At 37.6% G+C, this 18,584-nt stretch overlaps 1 protein-coding gene across 7 annotated transcripts in view; it reads left to right on the forward strand.

Annotated features, from left to right (window-relative positions):
* Nucleotides 1-18,584, forward strand: part of RYR2 (ryanodine receptor 2) — an 830,734-nt gene that overhangs the window by 771,474 nt on the left and 40,676 nt on the right. For all 7 annotated transcript variants that reach the window (XM_061404941.1, XM_061404935.1, XM_061404936.1 and 4 more), the window contains 8 exons: nucleotides 574-641; nucleotides 3,334-3,481; nucleotides 7,137-7,223; nucleotides 7,991-8,209; nucleotides 9,671-9,801; nucleotides 11,560-11,602; nucleotides 14,487-14,620; nucleotides 18,436-18,496. In XM_061404941.1, the coding sequence (XP_061260925.1) occupies nucleotides 574-641; nucleotides 3,334-3,481; nucleotides 7,137-7,223; nucleotides 7,991-8,209; nucleotides 9,671-9,801; nucleotides 11,560-11,602; nucleotides 14,487-14,620; nucleotides 18,436-18,496 (891 nt within the window). The remainder of the gene's footprint in view (nucleotides 1-573; nucleotides 642-3,333; nucleotides 3,482-7,136; nucleotides 7,224-7,990; nucleotides 8,210-9,670; nucleotides 9,802-11,559; nucleotides 11,603-14,486; nucleotides 14,621-18,435; nucleotides 18,497-18,584) is intronic.

Below are 18,584 nucleotides of genomic sequence, written 5' to 3' on the forward strand. Positions count from 1 at the left end.
GATCAATAATCATTCCATCCACAAATATTTTATGAGGATTGGCCATGTGTCTGGTCCCCCTGGGTATCATATGGAATTAAAAGAAATGTAAGATGTAATCATTGCTCTCAAGTTTCCTTAAAGAGTTTATTAGAAAGATAAACCACTCGTGAAAAAAATTAGAAAATCATTAAGTGGTAAGTAGCATAGGCCGCAGACTGTGGAGATTACGTGAGAAAATGGAAAGCTCAGTATGGCTTGGAGTAGCTGGTTGAGACTGAAGAAGTGGGACTTACGTTGGTTTGGAGGATGAGTAAGATTTGAGTAGGTGAATAAGGGAAAGAAGGTGGTTGTGAAATAAGTGGGAAGGAGCTTAGAAAGTTGGTGCTCCCTGCTGGCTTGGCAGGTGAGTGTGGGGAAGGGGAAATGCATGAACCAGCAGAAGGAAGGGCTCATGTGGCAGTTTTATCCCCTCGATTGAGGCAGGAGGGCAACATTTATAGGTTACAATTTGACACAGGGTCACAGAGCTTCCTGAACTCATTCAAAAGTGACGTGTTATCCCACTTCTCTTTTCCCATGGACTCATCCAAGGAGCAGAAGGCAAAAGAAGAAGAAAAGGAAGAAAAAGAAGAAAGCAAATCCGAACCCGAGAAAGCTGAGTATGTGTCATTTCTGTGCCCTTTGCTTTGTGTCAGTGTCTTTCACACATCCTCTCCATTCGGGGATGCAGTGGGGAGAATCTCAGGTTGCAAGGTGACACCTGTCATCTCAGTGGAAGGCCTCATCCTCAGTGGGTGGGGATCAGTGTAAACACCTACCTGGGGGGGTGTGGGGGGCACTCCTGTCTCTTTCTGGTTCCATGAGGATTTTGTTTGTGTGTTTCTCAGCAGAAACGACTTTATGATTCCATGTGATATTCTCTGCAAGATGACTGTTGCAGTTTTTTTTTAATTGAGCCTCTATTCTGTCCTTGTAAAGAAGGGAGGGGACAGGCATTCTGAATGCCATCGTATAGACTCTTAGGGAGTGGTGGTCCTCAACACACTGTCCAGGGCCACCTGCTGAAGAACCACCTGGAGAGTCTGTTAAAGACACAGTTTCCTGGGCCCCTGCACAGGTTCTGAGTCAGCAGGGCTGGTGTGGAGCTTAGGAAGCTTCATTTTCACCTACAGTCTTGGTGCTATGGAGAGCACAGTTATAAATGCATTACTAAGACATAAAGAGCTGCGTATGAAACAATGAAAATGTGTAATTTCCTATAAAACTGGCTTCCTGTTAACAATGGAAACCTACATCATTCCCCAAGTTTGCACAGTTTTATATGCATATTTTTAAAATTGGGGAAAGCAAATTTTTAACTGCATAAGTACCACTGTTCTTGCATGGCACTTTATTTTTCTCCTCTTTTCTGTTATTTTCTTTGGCCTGTTTTCATTGTCTGTTTTTTCCCCCCTAGATTAGACAAATGTTGGTTTAGAATTGTGTTAATTTAGTTATACCTATAAAATTAAAATAATATTAAAGTGAATAATTCAGAAATAATTCTTGTTTCTAATATTTTCATGGGGAAACAGTTTTATTCAACTTTTTCACATGCATGCTTGACATTACTAGAGTTAACCTTTTGAGTAATTTAACACTTTTGCAGGGAAAATCATATTTTTTAATTTCTAAGATATTTGAGAAAATTTAGAAGCGTTTTAAGCCCTAACAGCTAGTCATTGTTAAGGACTGAACGTTAAAATCAGAATTTAAAAACAAGGTATGTTGAAAAGTCACAGCCAAAAAAAGTCATCATTATTATTCTCTTTACAGTTAAATATTTTATCATACACTTTGAAAGGAATATGCAATATATAGACACAAAGATACTTGAAGCCTGTAAAATTTTCAAACTCATACAAAAGAGAGAATGTATAAATGGCTGTTATAATGTACAGCCATAAACCCATCACCTAGTTTTAATACGGGCTTCCCTGGTAACTCAGCTGGTGAAGAATCTGCCTGCAATGTGGGAGACCCTGGTTCAATTGCTGGGTTGGGAAGATCCTCTGGAAAAGAGAATGGCTACCCACTCCAGTATTCTGGTCTGGAGAATTCCATGGACTATATTATTCCATGGCATCGCAAAGCATTGGACACAGCTGAGCGACTTTCACTTTAGTTCTAATAATTATTATCATTTTGCTAACCTTGTTTCATGTAGGTTTTCTTCTGCCAACCATCACCACCACACACACACACACACACACACACACACACTTTGGGGCCTTCTGTGGGACAAGTTGTTTTAAAGACAATACTAGTCACCATGTCATTTCACCTGTAAGTACCTTGTATACATTACTAATTTATATAACTTGTATACTAATTACTAAGTCATTACTAATTTGAACAGCTAAAGACTGTTTAAAGAACCATATTTATCATTCTATTTACACTAAACAAAATTTGCAATTCTTTAAATACTGTCTAATAGCTGCTAAATATTAAGCTTCAAGCTTCCTTTATTGTCTCAAAGGTGTATTTTTACCATTGGTTTGTTTGAATTAGGCCTCATGTCAGGGTCACTGTTGTCTATTCTTCACAGTCAGAGCCATTCATTGTCACAGATCTTGCACTATTGGATCAGTTGTAAAAATGGCCATGTAAAGGACTATAACAATGAAACACAGACAAACATAACAGAGCTTGACAGTCATTTCAGTGGCAATTCTTAAGTGTTAAAAATAATGTTGGAAAAGCCTCATATGGGTTAAGTATGAGTTATATTATGTGGTTTACATATATATGATTACATATGTACATAAATACATCTCCATGAAGGCTTGGTATTTTGTACCCGGAGAGGTTTAGGTATCAAATTTTAGTGCTCCCAATTCCATTATTGTCTGCAGAATTAACATATTGACATTGTCTATATCCGTCAACAACCAAATGCATATGCCTCTGATTTTAAATCCTGATAGCTAGTCAGTGTTAGAGACTGAACATTAAAATCAGAATTGAAAAATAAGGTATGTTGAAAGTCACAACCAAAAGAAAGTCTCCATTATTCCTTTTTCAGTTAACTATTTCATTGTACACTTGGAAAGCAATATGCTGGGTAGAGATACAAAGAAAATTGAAGCCTGTAAGATGTCCTATAGAGTGGAACTTCACAGAGTTATCAATATACAGGAGGCTATGATAAGCCAGAAATTCTACCCCTAATTCTAAAATTAGAAGAGGTATCAGTTATTTAAACTGATACTATGATTTGAATACTTGTATGTTTATATATTTTGGCATAAAACTTGTTCAGTTCTTTGGTGTCTGGGTGGTTTATATTTCACTCATTTGCATTCATAGAGGAGAAGATGGAGAAAAAGAAGAAAAAGCCAAAGAAGACAAGGGTAAACAAAAACTGAGGCAGCTCCACACACACAGATATGGAGAGCCAGAAGTTCCTGAGTCAGCATTCTGGAAGAAAATCATAGCCTATCAACAGAAACTTCTGGTAAGATGTTTTAGAATGAGTATTGTTTTTGATACATTGTAAGACCATAATCATTCGGGTGCAGTAAATACCCACTGACCTTCCCTCGGGTGGTAATCAGGGAACCCAGTCAGCCCTGAATGTATATTGTGTTTGCTCATCTTAGTGTTTATATGTTAAAATCAGTGTCTTGGTCCATGGATCCCTATTGTCAAACCCATAATCTCTGCACACATTCACATGACCCGAGACCACGTGACTTAGTGACTGCCAGCATCTTCCCAAAAGGACATTTTAAGGGTAAGTTAATTAACATACCCCAAGGCTCCCTCTTTGCAGGACACTATGTAAGGCTCTGCAATACATGATAGCAAAACAGATCTTCTAGGGGACAGGTAATTCATCTTGATGTTTCAGAGTGGGGTTAGTCAATCTTTCTTGAATTGCCCTTTTAAAAATCCAGTTATAAAAATATTAATGCAGTGAGCCAACTCTCCAATGATAAGATGATCTATTCAAAATTATTCTTAAAATGGAAATAAGTAAAAAAGTGAAAGAAGAGGGAGAAGATAGTTCTTTATGTAGTATCCTAAACATTTTCAGAAATGTTCCTTTAGTTAATAAAATATCTGCTTATATGTGGAAAAAAAATAAAGAAGATGTAGTTCTCTATTCCTATTCATACAGGATGGAATTGTTAAAAATTTTGTCTAAAAGACCTTTTATATGAGTATGTATGTATATGTGTATAAATATTATATATTTATATCATATAAATAGGAAAAGATTGGGAGATGAATGTCTCAAATAAACCTACATGAGGTACTGACCAAAAATGTCAGACCTAGAAATTAAGAACAACACTCCATAATAAAGCCATTTGAAAGGCAAAATCATTTAACCTTTGAGGAAAAAAAAAAGACCAAAAACTCATATAGTATAGAACTTCACCTATAAGGAAAATGGATTGTTCTCAGTCATGATATATTCTAACTGCTTGTACATAAATGTTTATATATATGACATATTTTAAATAATTTACAGGCAATGGCACCCCACTCCAGTACTCTTGCCTGGAAAATCCCATGGACGGAGGAGCCTGGTAGGCTGCAGTCCATGGGGTTGCGAAGAGTCGGACACGACTGAGCGACTTCCCTTTCGCTTTTCACTTTTCAGCATTGGAGAAGGAAATGGCAACCCACTCCAGTGTTCTTGCCTGGAGAATCCCAGGGATGGGGAAGCCTGGTGGGCTTCCGTCTATGGGGTCACACAGAGTCGGACACGACTGAAGTGACTTAGCAGCAGCAGCATGCTTTCTTAAACTACATTGTATGTTTCCTGTATTATTTAATAAAGAGTAGACAGAATGCAAATGTTTTTGAGGTAACTCTGGATAATCCGTGGTTTGGTTTGTTGTCACAGTGGCCATGGCTGCCCGTGTGGTCTGGCTAGGGTGTGAGGTTGTACAGGCGCTGTGATAAGCTGTAGCAGCCCCAGTGGGTTCCTGAAGAGTCTGTGTAACCACAGTTGAACAAAGCAAGTAATGTAGGTTTTTTCCCCCATCCTTCTGTCCCAGAGGTGCCTTCTTTTCTGTTTTTCTTTGCACCATCACTTTCTTTGCACACCTGTTTGCATGCACAAGCCTAATCATGGCCACAGTCAGGTGCCACAGTGCCTCTCATGATGCCAGTCTTCATGACCTCCCAGCTCAGATAACCAAAGTCACTAACCCAGCCCGTATAACCCAGTCCTACCTTCTAAGGAGAACCAGTGTGACTGACCCAGTTTGGATGCGGTGGCCAACTTTGGTCCTATAAATGGTGGCAGAACAGTTAGGATCATATGTTGGGAGATGACACCATCCAAGTCGGGTGTGTCTGTGGAGAGGGATAACTAATGAAGTATCATTCTGATTTGGCCTTATAATGCTAAAGCCCCTGATATATCCAGATAGATACTTTCTAGTCATCTTGTGGAGAAGGCAATGGCACCCCACTCCATTACTCTTACCTGGAAAATCCCATGGATGGAGGAGCCTGGTAGGCTGCAGTCCATCGGATCACGAAGAGTCGGACACGACTGAATGACTTCACTTTCACTTTTCATTTTCATGCATTGGAGAAGGAAATGGCAACCCACTCCAGTGTTCTTGCCTGGAGAATCCCAGGGACAGGGGAGCCTGGTGGGCTGCCATCTATGGGGTCGTACAGAGTCAGACACAACTGAAGCAACTTAGCAACAGCAGCAGTCATCTTGCACTTAATATTAAAACAAATTCTTGGTATGTCCCCAAATCTTTTCACTTAAACCCACTTCTGGTCCAATCAGTGTTTTTTACTTTTCCCCCATAGCTTAATAAATGATACCAAGCATTTACTTACTTGCTCAGACCCCAGGATACAGAAGTTACCATCTCTTGAGTCCTTTCCTTTTTCCTACCTCAGATAAATCCAAGAATAATTCTCAGCTCTCTCTTTCAAATATATCCATAATTTTCCTGGTTCTTAACATTTCCACAGCCACCACTGGTTCAAACCACCACCACCAACATCCTCTTTCTGCATCCTGCAGTAACTTTCTAACTGGTCCCCTGCCTTTCATGCCTCCAGTCTACTTTATACACAGTAGCTGGAATCATCTTTCCAAATCATTATCTGATCACATCAAGCCCTCTTCAGCTCCTTCAAGAGCTTGCCATCTCATTTACAGTAAAATAGTAATTCCAGGTATAATAATAAAATTAATGATTACCTTCCTCTGTAGTAACTTATCTAATCCTCATAACAAACTTATGAGACAGATTTTGTTGTTATCCCCACTTTACAAATAAGAAAAGTGATGCTTACAAGAGTGATTAAGTCTCTTGTCCACATCCTGCAGTGAGGAAGTGGTGGGGTCAGGCTTCATACCCAGGGAGTATGGTCCCAGCAATCAGACGCTGAACCACTGCACTGTAAGAAGCAACACTTTTTCTCTTTTTAACATTTCTTTTGTGTTTATTGAGATACACCTTACAAGCAACAGTTAAGTCTACAGACTTCAATTGTACAGCTCAGCTGGATAAATGTTTACACACATAACATCTGTGTAGTGACCGTTATCCACAGCCCAAAGCACAGACTTTTTATCAAAGGCCTACAGAACGATGTCCCCTTCTAACCTCTCTGACCTCATTCCTTCCCATTCTCTCTCCTTCTCACTGTGGTACCTTCTCACTATCCATCAAACACACCAGCATCACTCAGAATTCAGGACCTTTGCTCTCCAAGGTCTTTCTGTGATGTTCCCTTCCCACAGATGTTCACTTGATTATTTCCCTGTGGCATCTAGGCCTCAGCTCAAATGTCACCTCCCAGGAACCTTCCCTGACCACCCATCCAGATAGTACCCCCTTCCCTAAGTCCTTAGTCTGGTGGATTTTTCTTCATAGCATTTACCATTCCCTGAAGTTAGGCTATTTTTCATCTGTGAGTGTGCTTCTTTATTATCTGTCTACTCCATGATGGTTTAAGTTTTCTTATTCACTATTATGTTGACAGCACCAAATATGGGACTTAATAAATGGTAGCCCGTCAAGAAATAGTTTTTGGTAAATGTATGAATGCTTTATTTCAATTGCTTGCAAATTTCAAATCTCTTGATTCAATGACCTTTTAATAATTTTTTTCACCTTCAGAACTATTTTGCTCGCAACTTCTACAACATGAGAATGTTAGCCTTATTTGTCGCATTTGCGATCAATTTCATCTTGCTCTTTTATAAGGTACGTATGCCTTAGTCTTTTAATAACCAATATGAAACTACAAATAGACTGAATTGAATGTAATGATTTGACAGATCCACTAGTAAGCACATGAACACCGTTTCTGAAATGTATTTTGATGAAAGAGAAAACCTGAATCTCAGGCACATCGCTGACTGTCTAGGACAGCAAGACTAGATTAGCTCCTTAGCACTGAGAAATGCCCCCACTGAAGAATATGGGATTTTAGAGGGTTTGCCCACAGTACTTATAGCCAGATTTGGCTGGATATGTCACATGTATGAACGTGTCACATGTATCTTGGTATGGCATACCTGTATTCCATTAAATTCTTTTGATCATTGACAAGACAGCTTAGCCATATAATTTTCCCCTGCATGCATTTTAACCCTGGTAACTGGTTAGACTAGAGGGAATTTTTAAAATATGATCATTATTTGCCATTTTTTTTCTATTGAATTTTAGTTGATTTACAATGTTGTCTAAGTTTCAGTTTATGGCAAAGTGATTCATTTATGTGTGTGTGTGTACACATATATTTTCTTTCTTAGATTCTTTTTCATTATAGGTTATTATAAGATATTGAATATAGTTCCCCGTGCTGGGTTTTTGAAAAGCTGTCTTTTCAGCCTATGCTTTTAGTCTTTTCATCATGCAGTGGCTTCACATCCAGCTATTTGCTGATAAGGCTGAGTTTCCATTGTTTCTTGTTTACCCTGATCTCTTAGAGAAAATGAACTGACTGTTCTCTAAATGGTTTGAATCAGGTCTCCACTTCTTCTGTGGTTGAAGGAAAGGAACTACCCACTCGCAGTTCAAGTGAAAATGCCAGAGTTAGCAGCTTGGACAGCAGCTCGCCTAGAATCATCGCAGTGCACTATGTGCTGGAGGAGAGCAGTGGCTACATGGAGCCCACACTGCGGATATTAGCCATTCTGCACACGGTCATCTCTTTCTTCTGTATCATTGGATACTACTGCTTGAAAGTAAGATAGTAAGCCACCAAGGAACTTGTGTGTGTCTGCATGCATGCATGCTGTTCTGGGGCAGCAGATTCTGAGATGAAAACTGCAGACGCATAGTTTCTTAGGGACTGTTCCATCAACACCTGAGGGGCAAAGGGAAGAAGCAGCATGGGGAAGACAGAGCAGTGGGGCTACAGTACAGACCCAACAGGGCATGTCACAGCCTCTGTTCTGAAGCTGAGACACCCCTTCAGGGTGGTCCTGGGCTGGGGGCATTAGAGCCTGGCCTTTAGAGCTCTGTGTTGACCAGTTACTGGCTACAGGCTGCCCTGGGAAGGGGATGTAGCTGTCACATTGAATTTTTTTTTTCCCCACCGTAATTATTCACATATGGAAAATTTCACCTATAACTTGACAGCACAGCAGTGACCAACCCACTATGTAACTAGCAATGTTCAGTGTAGTGAAAATTCTAGAAATAGATCATATTTGACCTCTGAGTCGTTTCAGTTATTCTGCTACTAGGCACATATTTCTCACCATCCTTGGCAGAAATGCTTCACAGTTTGTCACACATCACCCAGAAAACAGTGTAGCTTCATTCCTAGACCCTTTAAGGGAGTGGTATAGTTTGGTGAATAGAACTCAAGGTTGTCTCTCCAAGTGCTCAGAGCTTCAAACCTTTGCAAACCTCTTTTATCTTTTACTAACATGGCACTGTTACGCTGCAGGGCTTTTGTTTCACTGTTCCCTGCTTCTGATTGGGAAGCTTATACAAGAGTTTTGAAAAACTAGGGTCCGGAGTAAATGATTAGAATGTAAAGTTTTCTTCAGAAATACCTGTTCCTCCCTTTCCTTCCCTTGTTTTATGAGAGGGAAGGGGGGTGTTCTTAGGTACTTCCACAATATTTGCATCTTTTTTGCATCTGTGTCTTGTGTAAACTCTGTGCATATGAAAAGAGTGTCAGTAAATTCTGGAGACATTTTGGCAAATTGACAAACATTTTTGCTGATGTTGAAATTAAAATTTATTTCAAAATAGCATATATAGGCATGCTGAACAGGCAGTTATTAAAAAGATTTTTCAAAGTTCTAAAAATTTTTAAAAGTATGCATTTTGGAACATTATAACAGTGCTTTCTTTTATTACATTTCTATATATATAGTATATGCAAAAGAAAAGAAATTTTATATAATCTTTTTCTCAATATTTAAAATTTATTTCATTAATGCAAATTATCTATGAACCTCTCTGTGTTTAAAAGCATATGCATACATATACCTGCACTATCTTCTGTTTTTCTAAAACCTCTAGATGCCTCTTTCTGCCTAAACATGGCTGGTTCATATTCACTCATTGTTTACTTTCCTGGAAGTAACATGGGAAATATTTCTTTCCAGAAGCTGTTTTGTATAGATAGTGACCACAAGAGATGCCGGTTAATGTAAACTAATTTTTACATGTTTATTTTTCAAATGTAGGTCCCACTGGTTATTTTTAAGCGAGAGAAGGAAGTAGCTCGAAAATTGGAATTTGATGGGCTTTATATTACAGAACAGCCTTCAGAAGATGATATTAAAGGCCAGTGGGATAGACTCGTAATCAATACACAGTGAGTAAAGAATTAGATGAGACATTTCTGTGCTCAGAAAATTTCAGGATGTAAAATACTTGGCCAGAGTTCCTGCAGATTTGTCAAAAGTTTAGCAGAAGTGAGTAATAGTTATATATTCAGCCAAGAAAATCAAATGACTGAGCTCCATCATCCTCTTAATGGATGCCATCAATTTTTGCCCTCTGTGTTCTGATTTCCTCCATCAAAAATGGCTTTAGGTCCATTTCCACGGCAGTAATGGAACTTAACGTCCATTACTCAGTGTTCAGGGAAGTGTGTATACAACCTGCAATGCACGGTTATCTCACAGAAAAGCATAGAGGGAGCCAAAAGTATTCATTAAGGAAAGGGTTGTAGCATTAAAGGCAAAAATATTGAATTTCACATGTTTAATCTAAGTTGGAAATTTTTAATTGGTATCATCCAGCAGTCTGGCATATACCTAGCTAAGCATTATGACATGTAAAATATGACAGAAAAATAAATGCTTTTTCTGTGTACTAATTATTTAGCCTTACAAGATCAAAATCCAAATGACTAGCTGTTGCTTCAGATATAAATCCATCATTGAAGTCTAATTTACATTATTAGAGGTATTAATGATACAATATTTTCTAGTTGTTTGTACTACTTTAATGAAATAAATTCTTTGTAATTAGTTTTTTTATTCTTAAAAAGTTATGATTTCTAGTAAGTTCAAATGGGAATGATTTATATGTGTGTTATTAACATCTGAAGGGCAACCCTGTAGCTCAGATGGTAAAGAATCTGTCTGCAATGGAGGAGACCCGGGTTCTATCCCTTGGTTGGGAAGATCCTCTGGAGAAGGAAATGGCAACCCACCCCAGTATTCCAGTATTTTTCTTGCCTGGAGAATCCCATGGACTGAGGAGCCTGGTGGGCTACAGTCCATGGGGTTGCAAGGAGTCGGACACGACTGAGCGACCTGCCATAGCACATAGCCATATAAACATTTACTCTAAATGCTCAATATTTTGTTTGAAAGTGAAGATTTTGTTTGAAAGTGAAGTCACTCAGTCGTGTCTGACTCCTTGCAACCCCGTGGACTGTAGCTCACCAGGCTCCTCAGTCCATGGGATTCTCCAGGCAAGAATTCTGGAGTGGGTTGCCATTTCCTTCTCCAGGGGATCTTCCCAACCCAGGGATCGAACCCGGGTCTCCCACATTGCAGGCGGACGCTTTAACCTCTGAGCTACCAGGGAAGCCCAATATTTTGTTCAGCAACTCTATTTATTAATACTAAATCCAATCAAGTCTGTCCCCTTAGGTGAATTCTTAAGATGCCAGGATCATGTGATGATAACATGCTCAGTTTCCTTGAGTTTTCTCAAGGTGGGAATGAGTTTTTTTTTAAAACTTCATAGGAGAAACAAGGACAGATTTTTAGATACTTTAATTTTTAAAGACAATTGACAAAGAAATGTATATATTGACATATTGTACATAAATAAAAATATAACTCCTTATTAATAAACATGTTCATATTTTTATCCATAACAATATTAGTCCATATGTTTTGTGATTTACATGGATATATTAACATTTTAAATAATATTTAATATTCTTATAGAAAAATTATAGAATAAGATGGGAAAAATGCATTGTAATTTCTGTGAATGAAAGAACATGTTTACATATTATTTTTAGGATTTTGTTTATTCCAAACAATATATTGTTATTTATCATTTTGTTAAATGATACTATATTTTACTTCTGTGCTTTTATATCTTTTAGGTCATTTCCCAACAACTACTGGGACAAATTTGTTAAAAGAAAGGTAATACTACTTAGAGCACTTTACATTTTCTATTTTTTCCTAAAGTGTAATTCAGATTTGAATTTGCTGTGGCTCATATGTAGAATGAGATATTGAGGTATGCTTTATCTGTCAATGTCATTTCAAAATGGAAATAGGATTGAATATGAGTTTCAAAAATTTCATAAGAAATCCATACTCTGCAGCTAATAATTAAATAAGCATTGCTCATCCACCCATCCTCTGACTCAGGTGATTAAACAGTGCTCAGCCTATACATTAAAAAGAACTGGTAAGAATTTTCTCTGAGATTGGGTACCTGACTGAAGGTTCTTTTCTGATAAGACAGCTAAGTTACCAGGGCTAGAATCCTGCCTTACAATAAAGAAGTAAAGTTGTATAACAACAGACAACTACATTTTATATTACTTTATATAAACTTCAAAGACCTTTTTTTTTGATAGTTTTTTTCTTCTGATGCACACTGCATCATAGGATGGTGGGAAGAAGACAGATAGTTAAGACCGTCAGCTCTGATTTTGAGAGTCAAGGATTATCTATGCTCTTCCTACCACACATTATTTAATGTAGATCACTTTTTAAAGAAAATATAACAAGGCATACACAGTACTTGTACATTGTAAAATACAGTAAACATTATTTTGCAGCTCCTTCTTATTCCTTGAACCCTCCAGTTGCCAAGCTGCATCAATTCATGCCATGTACCATAATGAGCTGTAGCTCCAGGGTATATATATGGTCTGAGGTAGAAGGACCACAAATATCCGCTGAATGGAGTGATCTTTTCCCCCTTTGATTCCACCAGTTTAGTGGGACTCAGAGGGTGGTTGGTGATGAGGAGCTGCAAATTTTTTGTTACCAGTCTGAGGGGAGAAAGAGAGTTTGCCAAGAATTTAAATCAAGTACATCATTTAAAATGAAGCACATTAAAGAAAACAGAACAACACAAAAACCCCTCAAGACTTTCTAGTTGGAAGGAGCAGAATGTTTGCTGATTTTCATTTTGGTGCAAGTTTTTTGTCTCCTTGTGACCGCAAAGTAGTAGCATTGCACTAATGCAGATGAGTCATCCAAATTAGGCCAGAGCTTTGAAAGAATCATTTTTAAGTAACTTAAAATAGATGATTTGCCATACATCAACATGAACCCACCACAGGTTAAATTTAAAAAAAAGATTTGAATATTTTATTCATATTTGATTTGAATATTTTATTCATATTAATTATTTAATAATATAAAGAAGCAAAAGTTATCTCCAAAGGAAATGATATATCTAGAGTCAAATAAGTAGACAAATTGTAATTGTGGCTAAGACTCTTCATGGCGTTCCTGCTCTTGGGTCCAGTTTGTCCTCCTGGGTGAGAATATAACCCCTAAAGAACTCCCACTCAGATCAGCCCAGCCCCTTTTCAGTACTGTGAGAATAATGCAAAACAAATTGTTTTAATGAACCTAAATAGTATACATTCATAGGACTTTAAACGACCATTGCTCTTTTATGTTTATTTCACTTTACCTGTTTGTACACATTCCAAAAATGCTTATTTAAATTTCTGCTAATCCTTTCTTTCTGTTTATGTATTTTTCCATTACCTACTCTAATCTTTTAACATCCCCCCTCCTTTCCCTCTGGTTCCCAGTGCCTTTGTTTCTCCTACATCCCTTTCCTTGCTTTCTTATCCCTCTTTTGCTGCCAGTTCTCTCTCCTTCTGGATTTCTTTCATTATTTTGCTGTTGCCTCATTTTCACTGATGTGCAGGATCCTCCTGGTACATAAACCCTAGGCCAAGAGTTGCTATATAAGAGACAGAGGTACTGAGCTCACAGGTGATCTGTGAGCCCACATCCAAGCATTGATTAAAAACCGTACTCGGGCAAAGCCAGGCAAATGTGACAGGACAGAGGGGCAAGGAAATCAAGGTGGGTTGCTAAGAAGTGATTCTAGTGATGGATAAAGCATCTATACTAGAATTAACTGAAGACCTGAGGATGTGACAAGGTTTCAGGTTCAGGTGGAGACCACAGAGGGAATACCAGCATGTCGTGACCATCCCAGTGGCGTGCTGTGCTCTATGCAGGAGACCTTTGCTGAGTCAGCCTTGCCTGGATGCTTCCTCATCCACTCTTTTGCCAAGCCAACCAACCCTGGGCATGTTACATTCTCTAAGATACAATTTCTTTGTCTGCAGAGCAGGATGCTAATAAGAGGAAACTTCCACATTGAAAGAGCCCCATGATGGAAAACAAGTAAAAATTCTTAGCATAATTCCCGACATAAAGTATGAATTTGGTAGAAGTTACCTTATTCCATTACCTCCCACCACTCCTTTACCCATTTCCTTCAGCCCATCCTCTTCTATTTGCATACCTTCCTCTTGCCTTAGAAATCATGTTCTTCAGCTAGGTATTATTTAAAATGTTTTAAGTAGACTTGCCTGGCAGTCCAGTGCTTAGACCCCCACATTTCCAATGCAAGGGCACAAGTTTAGTCCCTAGTCGAGGAACTAAGATCCCACATGCTGTGCAGCATGCCCTAAATAAATAAATGCCCCATACATACATCAGTGTCTCTTTTGCTGTCTCGTACACAGGGTTATTGTTATCATCTTTCTGATGGATTCATTTTGATATTTGGCAAAACTAATACAATTATGTAAAGTTTAAAAATAAAATAAAATTAAAATAAATAAATAAATAAATGCTGTTAAATTCACTTAGACCTTAACAATATGATCAGAGAACATGAGCTGTAAGTTAGATTTTTAAGTGAACTTGAAAGTAAGACATGTATTATGTATTAAAATACTCTGATGTTTGTATGTGCGTACATAGATGAGACTACTTGATGGTGGAGGTCTGTAAAATGCTTTTATTATTGCCCCAGGTTATGGATAAATATGGAGAGTTCTATGGCCGAGACAGAATCAGCGAGTTACTCGGCATGGACAAAGCTGCCTTGGACTTCAGTGATGCCCGGGAAAAGAAGAAGCCAAAGAAAGACAGCTCCCTGTCAGCTGTGTGAGTGTTAATTCTGCTCTATTCAAGATGTAGGTAGAAAGGAGGAAAAATGAATACACTTCTGAATTTGCTAGTGCATTGATTTCCTTTCCTTCAGTGTCAGAAGAACAGAGAGATGAGCGAAACAGTATTTTTACAAAATCTGCTTTTGTACTTCTGAGCTCTGGAATCATTAGATATAATCTATAACTTCTGAACATGTCTTTTTTTGTTATTTATATAAAGCAAGACAAAAAGATTTATGTTCTTAATTTGATTTGCCTCTTTACCCCTAAATGCCACTTAAGTCGAAGTCAGAGGTACAAAAACATAATATTTGACTATGTTTTCTTAAAGCTTCCTATTTGAAAAGAAGTTAATTTTCTTATTTTGGAAAAAGGAGTAATATAGACCTTTTATTAGAAATGTTCAAAGTTCATATCCTTTTATTATAATTGTTATATTTTATTTAAATAGCAAAGACTTGGTACCATGTCATCATACTATTACTTAGAAAGTTTACATTAAAATGAGGCACCCTTATATAGTATTTGCATGGAATGTTATGATATAACTAGGAGAATGTAAACTGGCTGACTTCACCAGAGACTGACTTTCACACACACGTGTAGTGTGAGTATGTGTATATATACATATATTTCTATTTTACGAATTTAATCAACTATAATCTGAAAAGAAATGTAAAGCCCACATGCTTTTAAAAAGTAATTTCTTATTGTAGTCACAACAATTTTAGAAAAAACAGTGGTTACCGTCCCTTATTTAGGTGTATTTAAGGTGTCAGTCAACTAGGTATGTGATGATTTCTTTGAAAACATAAATATTTAAGGTTCTGTAGAGCAGTGTTAGATTGTCTTAGATAAATATTTTAGTTAGCATTAAAAAAGACACTTTGGCTGACCTATCTTTTTGGTCATTTTTTTTTTCTCTCTGAAGCCTTGGTTAGAGCTAGTTGAGTCTTTAAAAATAATGTGAACCCAGTTGAAAAGTAGTTCAATAAGCAAATATGTAACAGAAATGATGAACTTAAGTTTAAAGTATTATCTGGTACTTTAAGAAAACAAATATGTTTCCTAAAGACCAAATCACTATATATAAGAAGAAACACAGTTGATAACCCTTAGGCATTAAGACCTTTATGTTAGAATATCATGTGAAACAAGGATAGTGGTGAAAAGTATGCTGAGTTTCCCACTAACATTTTCAGATCCCTGCTAAGCAAGGTAGAATTAAATAGTTTTACTGAATTATGCATTTTACATGGGCTTCCCTAGTGGCTCAGCTGGTAAAGAATCTGCCTGCAATGCGGGAGACCTGGGTTCGATCCCTGGGTTGGGAAGATCCCCTGGAGAAGGGAAAGGCTACCCACTCCAGTATTCTGGCCTAGAGAATTCCACGGACTATACAGTCCTTGGGGTCGCAAAGAGTCGGACACGACTGAGCAACTTTCACTTTCACTGAATTATGCATTTTACATGGTCGTATTTGTGACTCTGGAAAATAAGTCTGAAAAAACAGAAAAGTTTAGACTACTGTTTTACTATGAACAGTTGTAAATTAGTGGAATTTTCCACTGTTTTACATAGTAAATATTTGCAGGTTGACTGCTAGAAAAGTACCAATAAATTAATGTGGACTTTATTAATACCATTAAATAGGGATAATATAATTACAGTTTGCTAGTGAGTAACACACATTACTAGGAAAAAATTTACATGTAGTGTTCCTTTATTAAAGTGTTTAAAAAGATGGAGTTTTAAAAGATTATCTGGTTTCCATATGAATATTAATGTGAACATTTGCATACAAGGATGATTCATGTATCTACGTGTGCATGTATTTATCAATCAAATTTATAGGGCTTGGTATGTGCACATTTGGGCTTCTCTGGTGGCTCAATGGTAGAGAATCCACCTGCTAATGCAAGAGACATGGGTCCAATCCCTGGGTCAGGAAGATCCCCTGAAGAAGGAAGTGGCAACCCGCTCCAGAATTCTTGCCTGGGAAATTCCATGGACAGAGGAGCCTGGCGGGCTAGTCCACGAGGTAGCAAAAGAGTTGGAAATGACTTAGCAACTAAACAACAGCAGCGACAGATGTGCCCATTTAAATAGGTGGCTAACTTACCTCCTGGGGTAGAATGGCCTCCAACAGCCAGAAAGCCTGCATACTTCTTCACCATGTGTCTTCATGGAGTGAGAGTGGAGCTTATATCTCAGAGCTCTCTGGCTTCTAGTTTACCTCTGAACCAAGTCCTGTGGCTGGGGAGGCCGTGACTGGTCTAGATCAGCTGTGCTGCATCCCTGAGGGTGGAGTCAGCTCTGCCCAAAGAGCATGACTGCCACCATTGGTGAGAAGAGAGTACTGTGTACTACAAAATGCTTTTCATGCAGTCGGTAGCGACTTGCTACCCTAACGAGTGATAGGGATAGAAAAGAACTAATCATAAGAATAAATTTTTAAATCACGAAACTACCATGGGAAATTCAGACATCCTGATAAAACCCTTATTTTATTTAGGATTGCTTTCATGGAATATAATTATGCTCTCGTGCAAACTTCCCAGTTTGTTTATCTTTTTAAGAAAAAGTATTGTTATATTGAAACCTATTGTAAATATTCATGAAACTTTAAAAATGATTATTTAAAGTCACAAAACTACAACTCAAAGACAGTTTTATTTCCTTAAAAGTCAGAGAGTCTAGGCTAAAGTAAATTAAACCTTAACTCCAAGGGGAAAAACCTCCTATGAAATCAACTTTAGATGATAAACTATGTATCACTGCACTTATAACTTAAGATTGGCCTAATTAAAGAAATGATTAAAAAAGTAATTAAAGACTAAAACAGTATCTCTAGAGGAGCCCTTTTGAAAATAGCACTAAAAATTACATCGTATTATTATATCAATTCCTAGAATGTTGGGAAGGCTAATAAAATTATAATTTCTAGCCCTATAAACCAGTGCAAGTTCTGAAAAAAGAAAGCTAAAAAGTATATTTTAATACATGTCTATTTTATTCTGCAAAGATCAAAAATATTTATGTTGCAATTCATTCATTCAACATTATTCAATATTATATGATATACTGACTGTATCATATAATGTGCTTGGTGATGGGTATTTTAGAGACTAGTGAGAGAGGTGTAAATACATGTACATACATACACACCTACAGCTACAAAACTGTGGGATATGAATATAAAGGGAGGTGACTACAAAGTGCTGTGGGAACCAAGGGGAAGGGTTAAATTCCTTTTTGGATAGAGAAGGATATGAGAAGGGGCATTTTTGAAATCAAAAGGAAACAAAAATAGAACCAATAAGCCCTTTCACTGGCAAAATCATTACAGTTATAAAGTAAATGTGGCTATTTATGCAGGTTTTTTATTAGTTGAACTAAAAATAATTCTGTTGGTATGCAGTTACAAATGTATAGCGAAAGTTAGGGAGGAAAGTCTTGATATACCTATGTTGGTTAATTTGTACAATTTTTAGGAATAAGTGTTAAAGTGTTTATCTTATATTTAATGTAGAGAAAAGAAAAGGCCAAAAAAAGCTATTTTTAAATAATAGAAGATATACTGATGCTTTGTTTTGTTTTCTAAGATTCCTCTAAAAAAAATCACAAAACTCTGGAATACATTGTCCAACGGAGCTCTCAAGCTCTTCCCCGGGCACCTGAACTAGAACTCATCTTCTGAGATGGTTGCCAGCCCTACCCCATCCCATGGGGAGTGAATGCCAGCAGGCTCTTGCAAGCCTGTGAGCCTTTGCTTCATGTACATATCTACAAATTCTTTTGTTTTTCCAGACTGAACTCTATTGATGTGAAGTATCAGATGTGGAAACTAGGAGTCGTTTTCACTGACAACGTAAGCTACCTTCAATACCACAAAGTAAAACGCACTCTGATTAGATGAGTTTACTGGGCTTCAGCAGGTGGAAATTTCGACGGCTACT

This window comes from Bos javanicus, chromosome 28 (assembly GCF_032452875.1).
Source record: "Bos javanicus breed banteng chromosome 28, ARS-OSU_banteng_1.0, whole genome shotgun sequence".
Classification (NCBI taxonomy): Eukaryota; Metazoa; Chordata; class Mammalia; order Artiodactyla; family Bovidae; genus Bos; species Bos javanicus.